Here is a 16,065-nt window from a genome sequence, read left to right on the forward strand (position 1 = left end):
GTATAAAAAAAATTGAGAAATAGATATGTAACAGGTGAAAAAAACTTATCCAGTAGTATAAAAAAACCATACTTTGTCAAGTCAATGAATCCTCCAGAAGTGACATTTGAAATGACCAGTGAAGCCTCCATTTTTGTGTTAGATTCAGTATTTCTGAGAAGTTGAACAACCAGGGGAATAACGTCGGTGGCAATCACAACCTGTTAAATAGAATTTAATAGATACGAAATAAAACAGCATCAATAATCATCCACCAAGGTCAAATTAATTCCCAGAGAAATTAAACTCCCGCACCAGCAAAAGGTATTCAGAAATATCAATAGAAACAACATGGAGTGATACTGTGGGTCATTCTCTGGACAGACTAGATGAGAGAATAGAATTCGGCCTTTAAGGCCCAGTAGGATTGTGGGTTCATTTCTTCTGTTATTGGGCTTAGGCCCCTTGATAATGGAAACCCCAAATATTACTTTTCTTTGAAGTTGCAAAGAAATTCTTTTTCAATGAACAAAGTGTAATATAGAATAGTTGAGGGGTATAGCTAAATTGTTTTCCTTCTGGAATAATAATAAGTTAATAACCATAGTTTAATGTCCTGAGCGCTCCTCTTCTTGCCACGCAAGATGGAGTTAGCTTCCATGATTTCTTTCCTAGCAGGGCTCAAGTTCAGAATAGAAATATACTGGATTCTTCAGTAATACAGTTAAGAGATTACACATTTCCTGACAATCTCATAAAGTATTTTCAAGTACTAAAAAAAAAGGAAATAAAACTGAAGTTGGTGATTAGAAAATATACACTAACTTCAAGAATCAAGCTGATCATATTCATACGTTGGATTGAGATCCAAACTAAGAGCCATGTCCTAGTACTGATGAGAATCACCCCAGTCGCTAATAATAACTTCTCAGGTTTTCTTTTAACATATATTTTTATGCACTTGTTTGTGAAATGTTACTGTTCAATTGATAAAGCAATTAAATTATAGAACCCAAGCTTATCTATTTCAAACTGAGCAATATAAAAATCCAATGATAATTGTACCTCAAACACACAGCACAGCAAAGATCCATAAAATCTAATTTGCAAACAGCCAAATAGCATGCCATACGATGAAGATCTACTCAAGATTTTAAGCCATGCACACTCTACAAACCACATAATAACATAAAATAAACATGTCTCTAGTAGTGGCATCAACTGATCAGTCAAAGCAAACAAATATTGAAACACATGTCTCTAGCAGTGCCTACCAACAACTAAAATAATCATAAACATTCATTTTAGGCTATCAAGCCACGCTCTTTTTCTTGTATCAGACATCTTCATAAACATTGTCCTCCAATCCGAACTAGTAAATTTTTTACAAGCTCCAACATAGGAAGCATCATCCACACCCTCCATAGCCTCCAATGATTCCATGCAATTTTCAATGGAGCTCAATTCTCTCAAAGGAGATGATACTTTCTTGTTTTTTTTGCGTTCAACCTTTGCCAATGAAGCTTCGGTTTTTGCACTTAGAGCTTTTATCTGGGCTTCAACTGCATCATCCATCAACGGAAATCAACAAAAAAAACTTGTGTACCTAATTTATCAGAAATGTCATTATAGTTGGAATGAAATCAATTATTGGGACATTTGAACACACCTGTTATTTCATCAATAACAGTTTCACTCATGCTGTCACCCTTCTCCCTTTCTTCTTCTTCTTCTTCTACGTCTATACTTACAACATATAAAGAAATTAGTTCCCACATATAAATTAGAGAATGCATGTTTTTTTTTTTTTTTTTTTTTCATGGAGTGTCAATCCATCAACTGCCTAAATCAACAAAACAAAATTGTGATGCTTTATAAACGATGTCATTATAGTTGGAATAAAATCAAAAGGGACATCATTTGAACAACGAACCTATTATTTCATCAGAATACTTCATGAGGTATTTGAACCAATCCGTCTTACCAAAATCTCTATCTTTTAGTGCCAGAGTTGACCAGCAGATATGGTATACATGGAATTTTTCTGATGACATCCACCCATAAGTAGGAATATCTGTGGTAGTACTGTTGTGTAGGTCATCTTGCTCGTACACAAGCGTGATGCCACACTCCTTTACCTGAAGATCAGATCTCGTGAATACTGAAACAGTCACTTCATCGCCACCTTCCAATTGATTCCTATAGTTGTTCCAATGACTTAACCATATCATGTCTTGTGCATTGCCTGGAAGACCAAAGAACAATGGGCCATACCACCACTTCAGACTCTTTCTCTTATTACTGACTGTAGCCATTATTGGTTGAGGAAAACCATCTTTGATTTCATCGATGCTGCTACGACAATCAATATTAGATTTGGCATAAACAGCAAAGACGTTCAAGCCTCGGATCCTATGATTGGGAAGTGAAGTCACAATAATAGATATCGAGGACCCTCTACTAGTTTTATAGCTGAATTGGCTAGGAACCTCATTCCCAGGAAGAAATGTGCTGATCATACCGAGTTCATGAAGTACCTAGATATACCATTCGAATCAAACTATTACTCAACTATTCATTAATTGCATAATATGTGTGTGTGTGTGAGAGAGAGAGAGAGAGAGAGAGAGAGAGTGAGTGAGTGAGGAAATTAGAAACCTGGATGGGAAGTCTCCTCCTCTCCCACAAAACTAAACCATCGCCTGTGCCTATCATAATGGTGTCCGTGGGTTGGAAGTTTATGGAGCCAAAAAGTTGGGTCATTTCTACCTCAACACTTTCAATGGGTTCTAACTTGAACCATGTCTCAATTTCGACTAGGTTGCAATTGGTTTCCCAAGCGATGCCTCGAAGTCCACCCTCCCTCCATGCGTTCAAATGACCTGTTACTTTTTCCAATAATGTCGATTTGGTTACATTCAACACTTGTGTACTTGGTAGCCCTACAAGCGTTTTGAGCCTAGTACATTGGCTAAGAGTGAGTTCCTCGAGCATTGTAACACTTCTGATGAAATCTGGTAGGCAAGTAATAGCATTTGAGCTTAGATTTACTCTTTGCAATGCGGATAAGGCAAAATCCTTGGGAAAATTAGCATCAGAAAGATTGCAGTTTACAAGACTTAAATTCACCAAACTGTGTGGTAAATATGAAGCCCAATTGATTTTTGGATTTTTACTTGGCAATAATGCGACCTCCCCAATGTCCGTGAATAATCGATATATTGGAATCCCGTCTGCTTGAAACGTTTTCAAAGATTTCATATTCTTGGGAAGTTTTCTAATATTTTTGCAATCTTCAATATTTAAATGAATAAGTCTCTCTAGGTTTCCAATGGATTCGTGGACATCAACCAAGTTTACGCAATCCTTAAGAATCAAACTCTCTAGATTGGGGACGTATGAAAAGTCAGGGGTTTTGGTAAGGTCATGAGAATGACTGAGATTTAGAGTCTTCAATGATGGAAGATACTGATAAAATAAAGAAAATGAAACAAGGTAGCGAATCAATTATAATAAAAGTATATATAATTAATGAAAACCCAAAAAAATTAAAGAAAAGTATACTCGAAAGATATTTTGTAGCATACCTTTGTCTCCCTCCAAACTTGTTTCAAGCTGCTATAACACATTTCAAGAACAATCAGGCTTTCCAACGAAAAATCATTGGGTAAAGAATCAAAAGAAAATTTATTCCAGCACAACCATCTTAGCTCTGCAGGAAATTCACCATATGATCCATTGAATTGTACATGACTAAGCTTGAGTAGTGTTAGTTTATGCATCCTTGCAAACGCATCTATTTCGAAAATCACTTCATTTGAATTTCTTGGACTAGTGTATGCAGGATCAATTTGGACCATTTCCATGTTCATGATAAGACCTTCAATTGTTTGCGTACCCTAATAAGAAAATGAAATTTGGGCAAGTTAACGAACCTTACAGATGAAAAAAACAAAAAACACCTAATCCACTATACATTCCCCTTACAAAATTAAGAGGAGCATATTTCAAAAATTTCTTACATTCTTTTTTGTCAATACTTTGAAAGAATCATTATGATGCCATAATCTGCTACGTTCCTCTGGCTCCTTTGATTCTAGCAGAACGATTCTTCTTCCCATGTCCCGAATCATGTGATGCATATGTACTTTGTTATCTTTCCCAATTGTAACCAAACATCTCTCAATGAGGTTTTGAATGCCAATAACTGTGTAGAAACCACAACTATCTAGTATTCTAACAATATCATCTTTGTCCATTCCAATAAAGAAACATGCAATATGAAGAAATAGATTTTGATCATGGCGATCTTGCAAGGATTCGTAGGTTATCTTGAGTTTATCCATGATTTCACTATTTGGAATAGCTTGTAATTTTTTCAATGCACTTTCCCAAACAACTATACTTTGTCCTGCTAGAGAAGAACCCAAAATTTTCAAAGCTAATGGAAGTCCTCCACAGAGGTGTACTACCTTTTTTGAATATTCCATATAATCTTCATTGGGAGAGTCTTGTCCAAAAGCGTACCAACTAAAAAGCTTTAGTGATTCATTATGACCAAAAGTTTCAACACTCTGCACCATAGTAAATTTGTGGTGAGCTCTCAACAACCCCGTATGGCTAGTTGTTATTATAACTTTACTTCCTGAACAAAACGGACCTTGCATCCTAAATACCGCATCTAATTGGTCTACATGATCCACATCATCGAAAACAAGAAGAACTCTTTTAGAGCCAATAACATCTTCAATCTTCATTATTCCTTCACTAACCGTGTGTATTTTCACTTTTCTCCCATTCAAAACATCATAAAGAAGTTGTTTTTGCATTTGAATCATGTCATTGGTTGTTCTTGAACTTCTGCCAATGTTTTCAAGGAAACTACTTCCTTGAAATTTTTGATAGTTTGAATTATATACAAACTTTGCATTGGTTGTTTTCCCAACTCCACGCATTCCATAAAGGACAAGTATGGCAACTCCAGTTGATCTATCTTGTAACCATGAATCAACGTTTTGGACGCGAGAATGAATTTCAATCAGGTGAGGAGCAACACTTAATGGCGTACGACTTAGTTTGCTTTCAATCACTTTAACAATTTTCTCGATAAATTTTGACTCATGCCTAGAAAATTGCAATCAAAGTGAAAATCAAATCAAACTTGCCACCATAGGACTTGAAATAATTAGATTGTAAAGCCTCATGCCATAAAAATGAAATTGTAGGAGTCTTATGGAAATAACATGACAAAATATATTATAATGTTCACACAATGAAAATGACTTCACAAAATTATGGTTTTTTCGAAATGTAGATTTATTAATAGATTGTTCAAAATTATGTTGAAAATACATAAAAAAGGGGAACATATATCCCAAAGTATGATAAGTATATTTCTGTTTATTATAGTTATTTGAATGTTCTTTAATAAATTTTTTTTTTTTTTTTGGTCAGAAAGAGGAGTACTAGTTGTAACGAAATTATAGTTACCCATCTGCTTGATTTTGTAAGACCATCCCTGCTAGATCTGCAACTTGTCCCAATGCTTTCCTCCATCCCTCCACCTTGTGTTTCACTGATGGCTTATTCTCGAGGCTAGCAAATGCTTTTGCAACGCTTCCTGTCTGCTTCCTCACATCAGATGGATCGACGTCGTAGAAGACCGGTAAAACTACGTGGTCGGAGGTTCTCTTGCGTTCGAGGAGCATCACCAGCTCGTCAAGGCACCATCCGGAAGATGCGTAGTCTTTTGAAAAAACAATGATAGAACTTCGCGACTCCTCGATGGCTTTCCGGAATCCCGGTTTGATGTCTTCTCCTCTCTCAAGTTCATCGTCGTCCCGGAACGTGCGAAGGCCTGCGTTGACAAAGGCTGTATAGAGATGGTCAGTAAAAGTCTTGCGAGTGTCTTCGCCCCTGAAGCTCAAGAACACGTGATAACTAAATGGAGGACGACGAGTTTCGAAAGAGGAGGAGGATGAGGCAGTTTGAGCTGGTCGAGCAAGAGCCATAACCAAATTCAACAACAAATCAAGAAACAAACAAACTGTACGTGCTGGTAATTAAGATGGATGATGATGAAGATATATATCAATTCACTTCTTGCTTGCAGCTGGTTTCTGTCATGAGTTGAAAAAGTGAATGCGTATACAAATGAATTGCAAGCAGCTCAATAAATCGATTGAGAGTTTGGTGGTGCGTTGACGCTGTGCTTCTCCCTAATCCACAAGCTCAGCATTTACAGGGAGCTTTCTTCTCCTACGTACAGAAATAACAGAATACTGCTACACTCATTGGCCGGACAAATCAGTAAAGCACAACAAAATGGAGTCAGTAGTTGCGATCATGATATAACATTAATTAATCTAGGCAACTTGCTAGTTGTTTATAGCAAGATGCAAAAGCTACGTTTCAACTAACTTAATTTTATACTATTGTTTATAGCACCATGGTACTGGACTTAAATTTCCAACATAGAAAATATAAATAAAAGTTTTGGAAGTACCGAAAATCCCACACAAGCTAGAGTTCAGAAATCGGGGTTTCTAATTATTTAATTTGCCTCTAGTGTGTATATATGTAATATCAATACTTTATTTATTTAATATACCAGCCATTGAATGAGAACCCAGGTTATAGATTTCAGAAACGGAATACCTGATTATGTCACACATGTCACCCAGCCATTGAATGATATAACCAGGTAATATCAATAATTTATTTATCTAATACTGTAATCAATCATGTTCACGATGTAATTTTGCAGCTGATAGCATTGTTCACTTGGACCATTCTCTGGATATTGGTTAATGGTTATGATGTTATTGAGAGTCTGCCTACGTGTATTACAGACAGACTAGATGAAGATAGAATCGGCCTTTGAGGCCCAGTATGGTTGCGGGTTAATTTCTTCTAATACTGGGCTTAGGGCACTGATATCAACTCCAGAAAATTTAAGGGTTTATAGAGGAACTCATGATCTCAAGAAACAATAAGGTTAACAAAAGAGTCTTTGATCTCTAATGTTAAACACGCTATTTACTTAATTCTCTCATTTCTTTATTAATTTAGTTACACCTTTAAATATGTGATCATTACAACTATAATGAGAAAAAAGTGGAAAACATGCTAACATGCCTCTAAGCTTTATTTAAACTAAAAATAAACATTTTAAATAAAATTTAAAACAAACGTAACAGGCCCATTCTTGTGTTCTATATGTAGCCTGAAGGATAAAATCATTTCAATACAATCTGATCAATGCATGAAGGTAGAACTCTATTGAAAAACAAACAATAAAACCAACTAAAGATTTCTCCAGTTATTCGAAGACACAGAAAATTCATGGAGGGCTCGTGGACTGTCGCTGCTTCTTTCGGAGAGAGAGAGTAGAGCGAGTGACCAGAGGTAGAGAAAGAAAGAAGACAGTGGCCATGATGAGCACCTTCCAACCTCTACCACTGCGGTTATTGCTGCTCCTCTGTTCTGCAATCATGTCGTCACCATGTTCTTCTTCTTAATTTGTCTATAAAACATACAAAATATATATTCCATAAAATTAATTCATACATAAATATCATAGAAAATTTCTTGAAATCAAAGTGTATCGATATAGAAGTGTTTTTCATGGAGTGTCAAACTGTCAATCCATCAACGGCCTAAATCAACAAAATAAACTTCTGATGCTAGATGTCAATGTGCTTTTTTTTTTTTTTTTGAAATATAGTTGAGATAAGTAGCATGTTCAAAAATCAAATGGGACACTTGAACAACTCACCTGCTATTTCATCAGAGTCCTTAATGAGGTATTTGAACCAATCGCGCCTAGACATATCTCTCATTGGCTCATTTGGATAGCCGAGGAAGAATATTGCTAGCACCTCAAAATTTGACAAATCACCACCAATGACACTTGGATGTAAAGGATTAATTGTGGTGTCACTGTTTTGTTGGGTACTCATCATGTTCTCTTCTTGCACAAGCTTGAGGCCACACTCCTTTACATCAAGCTCAGATGTTGTGAATACTGAAACAGTCACTTCATCGCCAACTTCCAATTATTGATTCCCAAGCTTCCAATGACTTAACCATATCATGTCTTTTCCATCACCCGGACTGCCGAAGAATCTTGGGCCATAGAACCACTTCAGACCCTTGCTCTTATTAATTACTGACTGTTGTGATTATTGGGTGAGGAAAACGCCTTTTGATCATTTCATCGATGGTGCTAGAACAATCAATATTGGATTGGGCATAAACAGAGAAGACGTTCAAGCGAATGCGACATGAAATGCACAACATTTAACATTATTCTTCGATTATAGTTAATATTTATCTTATAGGCTAAAGTTCAAGTATTTTCCTGCTATTTAGCTTTCTTTGTATAAAAAAATATATAAAGTAGTTTTTTTCTTAAAGCATATAGAACTTAATGAAAGACCATATATTGCACGTTTCTAAAATTTTGAATGAAGTTGAAAACAATTTTTCATCAAGGGAACAGAGTATAATACGGACTATTGTTCAGGGGTATAGCTAAATTTTTCCCCAACTCAAATAATAATTAACATGGTTAAATGTGCTCAGTGGTACTCTTCTTTCCACGCAAGATTAGGCAAGCTTTTAAAATCAAGCGACGGTGGCTTTTCAACATTTATTTTTAGTTTCTACTCCTTAGTATATGACTTTTAAACCTGATCATGCTCTAATTAGTACTTAATTCCAACGTAGAAAATATACATAAAAGCTTTGGAAGTACAGAGATTCCAGTTAATTGTGTTATATTTGTAGCTTGAAGGATAAAAAAAATTTCAGTACTGTCTGATCAATGAAGGCAGAGTAACTCTATCGAAAAATTAATCAACAAACAATAAAACCAGCCATAGATTTTCGAACATATACGTACAACAAATTCATGGAGGGCTGGTGGCCTGTCGCTGCTTCTTTGGCTGAAAGAGAGAAGTGCGAGAAACAAGAGGAAGAGAAAGAAGGAAGACAGTGGCCATGATGAGCACCTTCCAACCTCTACCACCGCCATTGTTGCTGGCCCTCTGTTCTGCAATTGTGCCGTCACCCTGTTGCCCTTCTTCTTTATCTATAAAACATACAAAATATATATTCCAGAAAATTAATTCCTACATATATATCAGAGAAAATTTCTTGAAATTAATCATAGTGGATCGATTAGAAGGGTTTTTCATGGAGTGTCAATCCATCAACAGCCTGAATCAACAAAATAAACTTGTGATGCTAGATGTCTTGGTGTTTTATATTTCATTTTTTGAAAAAAAAAAAAAAAAAAACAGTACGTTTAAATAAGTAGCATTTCCAAAATCAAATGGTACACTTCAACAACACACCTGCTATTTCAACAAAGTCTCGAATGAGTTGAGGCAGAATTCCCTTTGCATAGGTGAGGAAGTATATTCCTGGCAGCTCCTCAAAAGGTGACAAATCACCACCCACATGTGGATGTAAAGGATTACTTGTGTCGTCGCTGCTGTGTTGGGTACTCATCATATTCTCTTCTTGCTTGTACACAAGCTTGAGGCCACACTCCTTTACCTGAAGCTCAGATGTTGTGAATACTGAAACAGTCACTTCATCGCCAACTTCCAATAATTGATCCCCAGACTTCCAATGACTTAACCATATTATGTCTTTTCCATCACCAGGAACACCGTAAAAACTTGGGCCATAGATCCATTTCAGACCTTTGCTCTTATTACTGACTCTTGTGAATATTGATGTAATTTTGCAGCTGATAGCATTGTTCACTTGGACCATTCTCTGGACATGGGTTATCATGTTATTGAGAGTCTGCCTTCGTGTATTACAGGACAGACTAGATGAAGATAAAATCGGCCTTTGAGGCCCAGTATAATTGTGGGTTAATTTCTTCTCATACTGAGCTTAGGGCCCTGATATGAACTACAGAAATTTTAGGGTTTATAGAGGAATTCATGTCCTCAAGAAACAATAAGGTTAGCCTTTCACTTCTAAAAGTGGAAAAAATACTAACAGGCCTCTAAGCCTTATTAAACTAAAAATAAACATTTTAAATAAAATTTAAAACAAATGTAACAGGCCCATTCTTGTGTTCTATCTGTAGCCTGAAGGATAAAATCATTTCAATACAATCTGATCAATGCATGAAGGCAGAACTCTGTTGAAAAACAAACAATAAAACCAACTAAAGATTTCTCCGGTTATTCGAAGACACAGAAAATTCATGGAGGGCTCGTGGACTGTCGCTGCTTCTTTCGGAGAGAGAGAGTAGAGCGAGTGACCAGAGGTAGAGAAAGAAAGAAGATGGTGGCCATGATGAGCACCTTCCAACCTCTACCACTGCGGTTATTGCTGCTCCTTTGTTCTGCAATCGTGCCATCACCCTGTTCTTCTTCTTTGTCTATAAAACATACAAAATATATATTCCATAAAATTAGTTCATACATAAATATCATGGAGAATTTCTTGAAATCAAAGTGTATCGATATAGAAGTGTTTTTCATGGAGTGTCAATCCATCAACGGCCTGAATCAACAAAATAAACATATGGTGCTAGATGTCAATGATGCAGAATGGTTGTCGGAGAAATTTATGCAACAACTTGATCGTTGTAAATCCAAGAAATCTGGGAAATGATTTCTACTAGTCGGAGGGTTTGGCTCTGAAAGTGACACTATTGCATATCGTTTCGAAGGGAATCGTGAAACGAGTCAAAATCATAGCTTAGTCATGATGTATGGGCTTTTTTGGCCTTCTGAGGTCGTTTAGGGCCTCAAATCTGCGTTTTAAACTTTTAGACATTTTATTTAATTTCGTTTATATTTTATTTGGGTTTGTAATTACCCGTGAGCTTTAATTATAAGGTTGTTTGCGCCCTAGGGTTTTTTAAGCGTACTTAAGCAATTTTACAATTGCTAGACAATTATTATTCAGAATTTTATCAACTTAATTATTGAGGTTTTCTCTCAATTTCCTTATGGATTTCAGGGTTCTTATTCTTTTAGGTTTATGCTTGTAAGCCTTGGTCGATTGTACTGCATCAGTCAATGTGCTTTTTTTTTTTTTTTAAATATAGTTGAGATAAGTAGCATTTTCAAAAATCAAATGGGACATTTGAACAACTCACCTGCTATTTCATTAGAGTCCTTAATGAGGTGATCAAACCAATCGTGCCTCCACATATCTGTTATTCGCCCTCCAAGGCCGAGGAAGTATATTCCTTGCAGCCTCTCAAAATTTGACAAATCACCACCAATGGCACGTGGATGTAAAGGATTACTTGTGGTGACGTCTCTGCTGTGTTGGGTACTCATCATATTCTCTTCTTGCTTGTACACAAGCTTGAGGCCACACTCCTTTACCTCAAGCTCAGATGTTGTGAATACTGAAACAGTCACTTCATCGCCAACTTCCAATTGATTCCCAAGCTTCCAATGACTTAACCATATTATGTCTTTTCCATCACCCGGAACACCGTAAAATCTTGGGTCATAGATCCAATTAAGACCTTTGCTTTTATTACTGACTCTTGTGCATATTGGTGTTCCAAAATGAGTGAAGGTATCATCGGTGGTGCTAGAACAATCAATATTGGATTGGGCATAAACAGAGACGACGTTCAAGCCTCGGATCCGTTGATTGGAAAGTGAAGGCACAGTAAAAGATATGGAGGAGCCTCTACTTTTATGGCTGAATTGGGTTGGAACCTCACTCCCAGGAAGAAATATGCTGATTATACCGAATTCATTAAGTACCTACACATACCATTGAAATCAAAATATTAGTCAACTATCTTGCATATTATATCAGAGACACAGAGAGAAACATTTCTAGAACTTAATTGAAATAAAAAAAGAAAAAACCTGTATGGGAAGCGTCCTCTTCCCAGTCAATTCAGGGCCGTTTATATCAATTGAAAAGGTGTCCGTGGGATGCAATTTTATGGATCCAAAAAGTTCGGTCATTTCTACCTCAACTCTTTCAATGGGCTCCAACTTGAACAGGTCCCCAATTTGGACTATGTTGCCCCGCCCTGAATGTATGATTCTATGCCAAGTTGATTGAAATGTTACTCTTTCCAATAATTTGCATCCATTCACTTTCAGAACTTCTACTCTTGGTATCCCTACAAGCGATTCGAGCCCCTCACACCTACGAAAAGATAGTTCATCGAGCCTCGTAATTCCTCTGATGCAGTCTGGTAGGCAAGAAATTGGATTTGAGCTTAGATCTAATCTTTTCAATCCGAATAGGTTACCAAAATCCTTGGGAAAATCATTATCAGAGAGACTGCAGTTTACAAGACTTAAATCCACTAAACTATGTGGTAGATATGAAGCCCAAACGATTCTTGGATTTTTGGGTGGACATAATTTGACCTCCCCAGAGGTAGTGCATAATTGATGTATTGGAATTCCATCTGCTTGAAGCTTTTTCAAAGATTTCATCTTCCTTAGCTCCATTATGTAACACTCAGCATTAAGATTTGAGCAACCAGATATGATCAATGTTTCAAGGAATTTCAGCATAGAAATATTCTTTGGAAGCTCTCTAATGTTTTTGCAATCTTCCATATTCAAATGAACAAGTCTCTGTAGAGTTCCGATGGATTCGTGGACATAAACCAAACTTGCACAATCTTTAAGAATCAAACTTTCTAGATTGGGGACTTGTGAGAAGTCAGGGGTTTCAGAAAGGAAATGGGAATGGCTGAGATTTAGAATCTTCAATGATGGAAGATACTAGTGAAATAAACAAAAATGAAAGAAGATAGAGTGTCAATTCTAATAAATGTATAATTGATCATGGAAAATCCCAAAATAATTTAAGAAAAGTGAAAGATATTGTGTAGAGTAGCATACCTTTGTCTCCTTCCAGACATGTTTCAAGCTGCTATAACACATTTCAAGAGCAACCAAGCTCAACAGAGGAAAATCATTGGGTAAATAATCAAAAGGAAATTCATCCCAACAAAACCATCTTAAATCTTTAGGAAATTCTCCATATGATCCTTTGACTTGTACATGACTAAGCTTGAGCAGTCTTAGTTTATGCATATTTGCAAATGCATTGCTTTCGAAAACTACCTCATTTGAAGGAGTGTATGCAAGATGCATTTCCATATTCAAGATAAGGCCTTCAATTGTTTGTGTACCCTAATAACAGAAAAAAAAAAAAAAAACATTTGGATAACTTAACCAACATTGAAAATGCAGTAAAGTAAATAACACCTAATGCACTATAGTATATAATTAAGAGAAATATTTATTTCTTACATTCTTTTTTGTCAATACTTTGAGAGAATCATTATGATGCCATAACCTACTTCGCTCCCCGGGCTCCTTTGATTCTAAGCGAACAATTCCTTTTCCCATGTCTTGAATCATTTTATGCATCTGCACTTTGTTATTTACATCAATTGTAAGCAAACACCTCTCAATGAGGTTTTCAATGCCAACAACTGGGTAGAAATCACAACCGTCTAGTATTCTGACAACAATATCTTTGTCCATTCCAATAAAGAAACATGCAATATGAAGGAATACGTTTTGATCATGGTCATCTGGTAAAGAGTCATAGCTTAGTCTGAGTTTATTCATGATTTCACCATTAGGAATAGCTTTCAATTTCTCTAATGCACTTTCCCATACAACTATACTTTTTCCTGATAGAGAGGAACCCAAAACTTTTAGAGCTAATGGAAGTCCTTCGCAAAGGTGTACTACTCTCTTTGAATATTCCATATAATCTTCATTGGGATGGTCTTGTCCAAAAGCGTGCCAACAGAAGAGCTCTTGTGATTCACTATTACCAAAAGTTTCAACATTATGCACCTTTATAAGTTGGTGACGAGCTTTTAACAACCCCACATGGCTAGTTGTTATGATTACTTTACTTCCTGGATAAAACTGACCTTGCATTCTAAATACCGCATCTAATTGGTCTACATGATCCACATCATCGAAAACAAGAAGAACTCTATTAGAGCTAATAGCATCTTCAATCTTCATTATTCCCTCACTAACATTGTATATTTTCACTTCTCTCCCATTCAAAACGTCATAAAGAAGTTGTTTTTGCATTTGAATCAACTCATTGGGTGTTCTCGAATTTTCTCTAATGTTTTCAAGGAAACTACTTCCTTGAAATCTTTTAAAGTTTGAATTGTATACGAACTTTGCAATGGTTGTCTTCCCTATTCCCCGCATTCCATAAATGACAAGTATGTCAACATTAGTTGATCTATCCTGTAACCATAAATTGATATTTTGGACTCGAGAATGGATTCCAATCAGGTGGGGAGCAACACTTAAGGGTGTGCGACTTAGTTTGTCTTCAATCACTTTAACAATTTTGTCGATAAATTTTGACTCGTGCCTAGAAAATTGCAATCAAAGTGGAAAACAATTCAGCCATGTGATCATCATTTATGACTTGAAATAATTAAATTAATTGAAAGCCTCATGTCATGAATAAGAAAGAATAATGCTAAATGATGTTTCATTACACATGTATGAATCAATAAGACACTGTCACGTTATTTAGAAATGAAACAGAGGAAGCCTTGTTTGTGTATGAGATATCTCTAAGCTATAAAAGTAGTAAATGGCCAGTTAGGCAGCAGGGGTAATTTTGTAACTGCATTTTTAAAACACTGATCTCCCATTCTTCAAAGTATTTGCATGTCGTTGACTCTAGAAATTGATCTAATCAAGCATCATAAAAAGGGAATTGAAGGAGTACTAGCTAGTTGGAATATTGAAATGAATAATTACCCATCCGTTTGATTTTGTAAGACCATCCCTGCTAGATCTGCAACTTCTGTAAGTGCTGCCCTCCATCCCTTGACCTTGTGTTTCACCGATTGATTTCTGTCGTGTCTTCCAAATGCTTTTGCAACACTTCCTGTCTGCTTCCTCAGATGAGATGGATCGACGTCGTAGAAGACTGGTAAAACTACATGGTCGTCGGAGGTCCTCTTGCGTTCGAGGATCATCACAAGCTCGTCGAGGCACCACCCAGAAGACGCGTAGTCCTTTGAGAACACAATGACTGAACTTCGCGACTGCTGGATGGCTTTCCGGAATCCTGGTTTAATATCTTCTCCTCTCTCAAGTTCATCGTCGTCCCGGAACGTGCGAAACCCTGCTTTGAGAAAGGCTGTATAGAGGTGGTCGGTAAAAGTCTTGCGAGTGTCTTCGCCCCTGAAACTCAAGAACACGTGATAAGTACTGGAAGAGGAGAAGGAGGCTTCTTGAGCTCTAAGTGCAAGGGCCATCTAATCCAAGAACAAACAAACCGTGCCCTTGGAAGATATATATCAAAATGTACTTCTAACTTCTTGGTAGTGGTTTTGACTGGAAAGGCGATGGTGTATACAAATTACATGCCACCATGAATGGGTACGTCCTCCAAATCAATATTATATCTCGGGTGGGCAACAACTTGTTTTCTTCTTGGTGTATTTTATTGGAAACTAAGGCCCATAGTTGCGCGGTCTAAAAAAAAAATCCTAAGTTAATTTTCTAATAAGTCTTACAAAAGATACCAGCATCATCCACGCGTTCAGTGTATTTTTAAATTTATGGGGGCCGATGACCATAACCCATGATGGTATAAAGAATGCAATTTTTTTATTTTTTTATTTTCTAATGCTTATCTCCATGCAAATTAAAATTAAGTCAAACTTGGGTTTTAAGTTTTAATTTTCGGTTATTGAAACATTATTAACGTATTTGTTTACCAGAATAAATGTACAGTTGAACAGTCTTGCAGCGCATTTGGGCATGCGACATCCAGTCGTCTATCTTTAAACAAGTTGTTGATACTTTCTCAAAAGTCCACCGGTAGGCAGCATAGTGACAAGCCCATTTTTTAAATGCTGTCACCAAACTCGTAAATATAGAAAAATAGAAAATTACAAAAATGACATAATATATATTGATCAAGTTGTGCAAATTTTAAAGGCTTATCCCTATTATTTTTGTAAATATCTCTCTTAATTTGCCTTCCAACCATGAGTAATGTTCAAGTATTTTTGTAATTAAAATCAAATCTTTTTTTTTTTTTTTTTTTTTG

At 36.3% G+C, this 16,065-nt stretch overlaps 2 protein-coding genes across 2 annotated transcripts; both read right to left on the reverse strand.

Annotated features, from left to right (window-relative positions):
* Positions 1–1,040: 1,040 nt before the first annotated feature.
* LOC147276220 (TMV resistance protein N-like) lies at positions 1,041–6,268 on the reverse strand. The gene is made up of 7 exons (XM_086253670.1): positions 5,470–6,268; positions 4,002–5,103; positions 3,567–3,878; positions 2,638–3,447; positions 1,913–2,516; positions 1,649–1,720; positions 1,041–1,541 (listed from the first exon to the last, which is right to left on the reverse strand). The coding sequence occupies exons 1-7, from the start codon at positions 5,988–5,990 to the stop codon at positions 1,279–1,281; spliced, it is 3,684 nt and encodes a 1,227-aa protein (XP_086109796.1). The 5' UTR covers positions 5,991–6,268; the 3' UTR covers positions 1,041–1,278.
* A 3,940-nt stretch (positions 6,269–10,208) lies between these two features.
* LOC147276221 (TMV resistance protein N-like) lies at positions 10,209–15,265 on the reverse strand. The gene is made up of 6 exons (XM_086253672.1): positions 14,763–15,265; positions 13,263–14,364; positions 12,849–13,142; positions 11,850–12,728; positions 11,114–11,741; positions 10,209–10,381 (listed from the first exon to the last, which is right to left on the reverse strand). The coding sequence occupies exons 1-6, from the start codon at positions 15,263–15,265 to the stop codon at positions 10,209–10,211; spliced, it is 3,579 nt and encodes a 1,192-aa protein (XP_086109798.1).
* Positions 15,266–16,065: the final 800 nt, after the last annotated feature.

This window comes from Dryas octopetala, chromosome 8, assembly GCF_963921425.1.
Source record: "Dryas octopetala chromosome 8, drDryOcto1.1, whole genome shotgun sequence".
In the NCBI taxonomy this organism is placed as follows: domain Eukaryota; kingdom Viridiplantae; phylum Streptophyta; class Magnoliopsida; order Rosales; family Rosaceae; genus Dryas; species Dryas octopetala.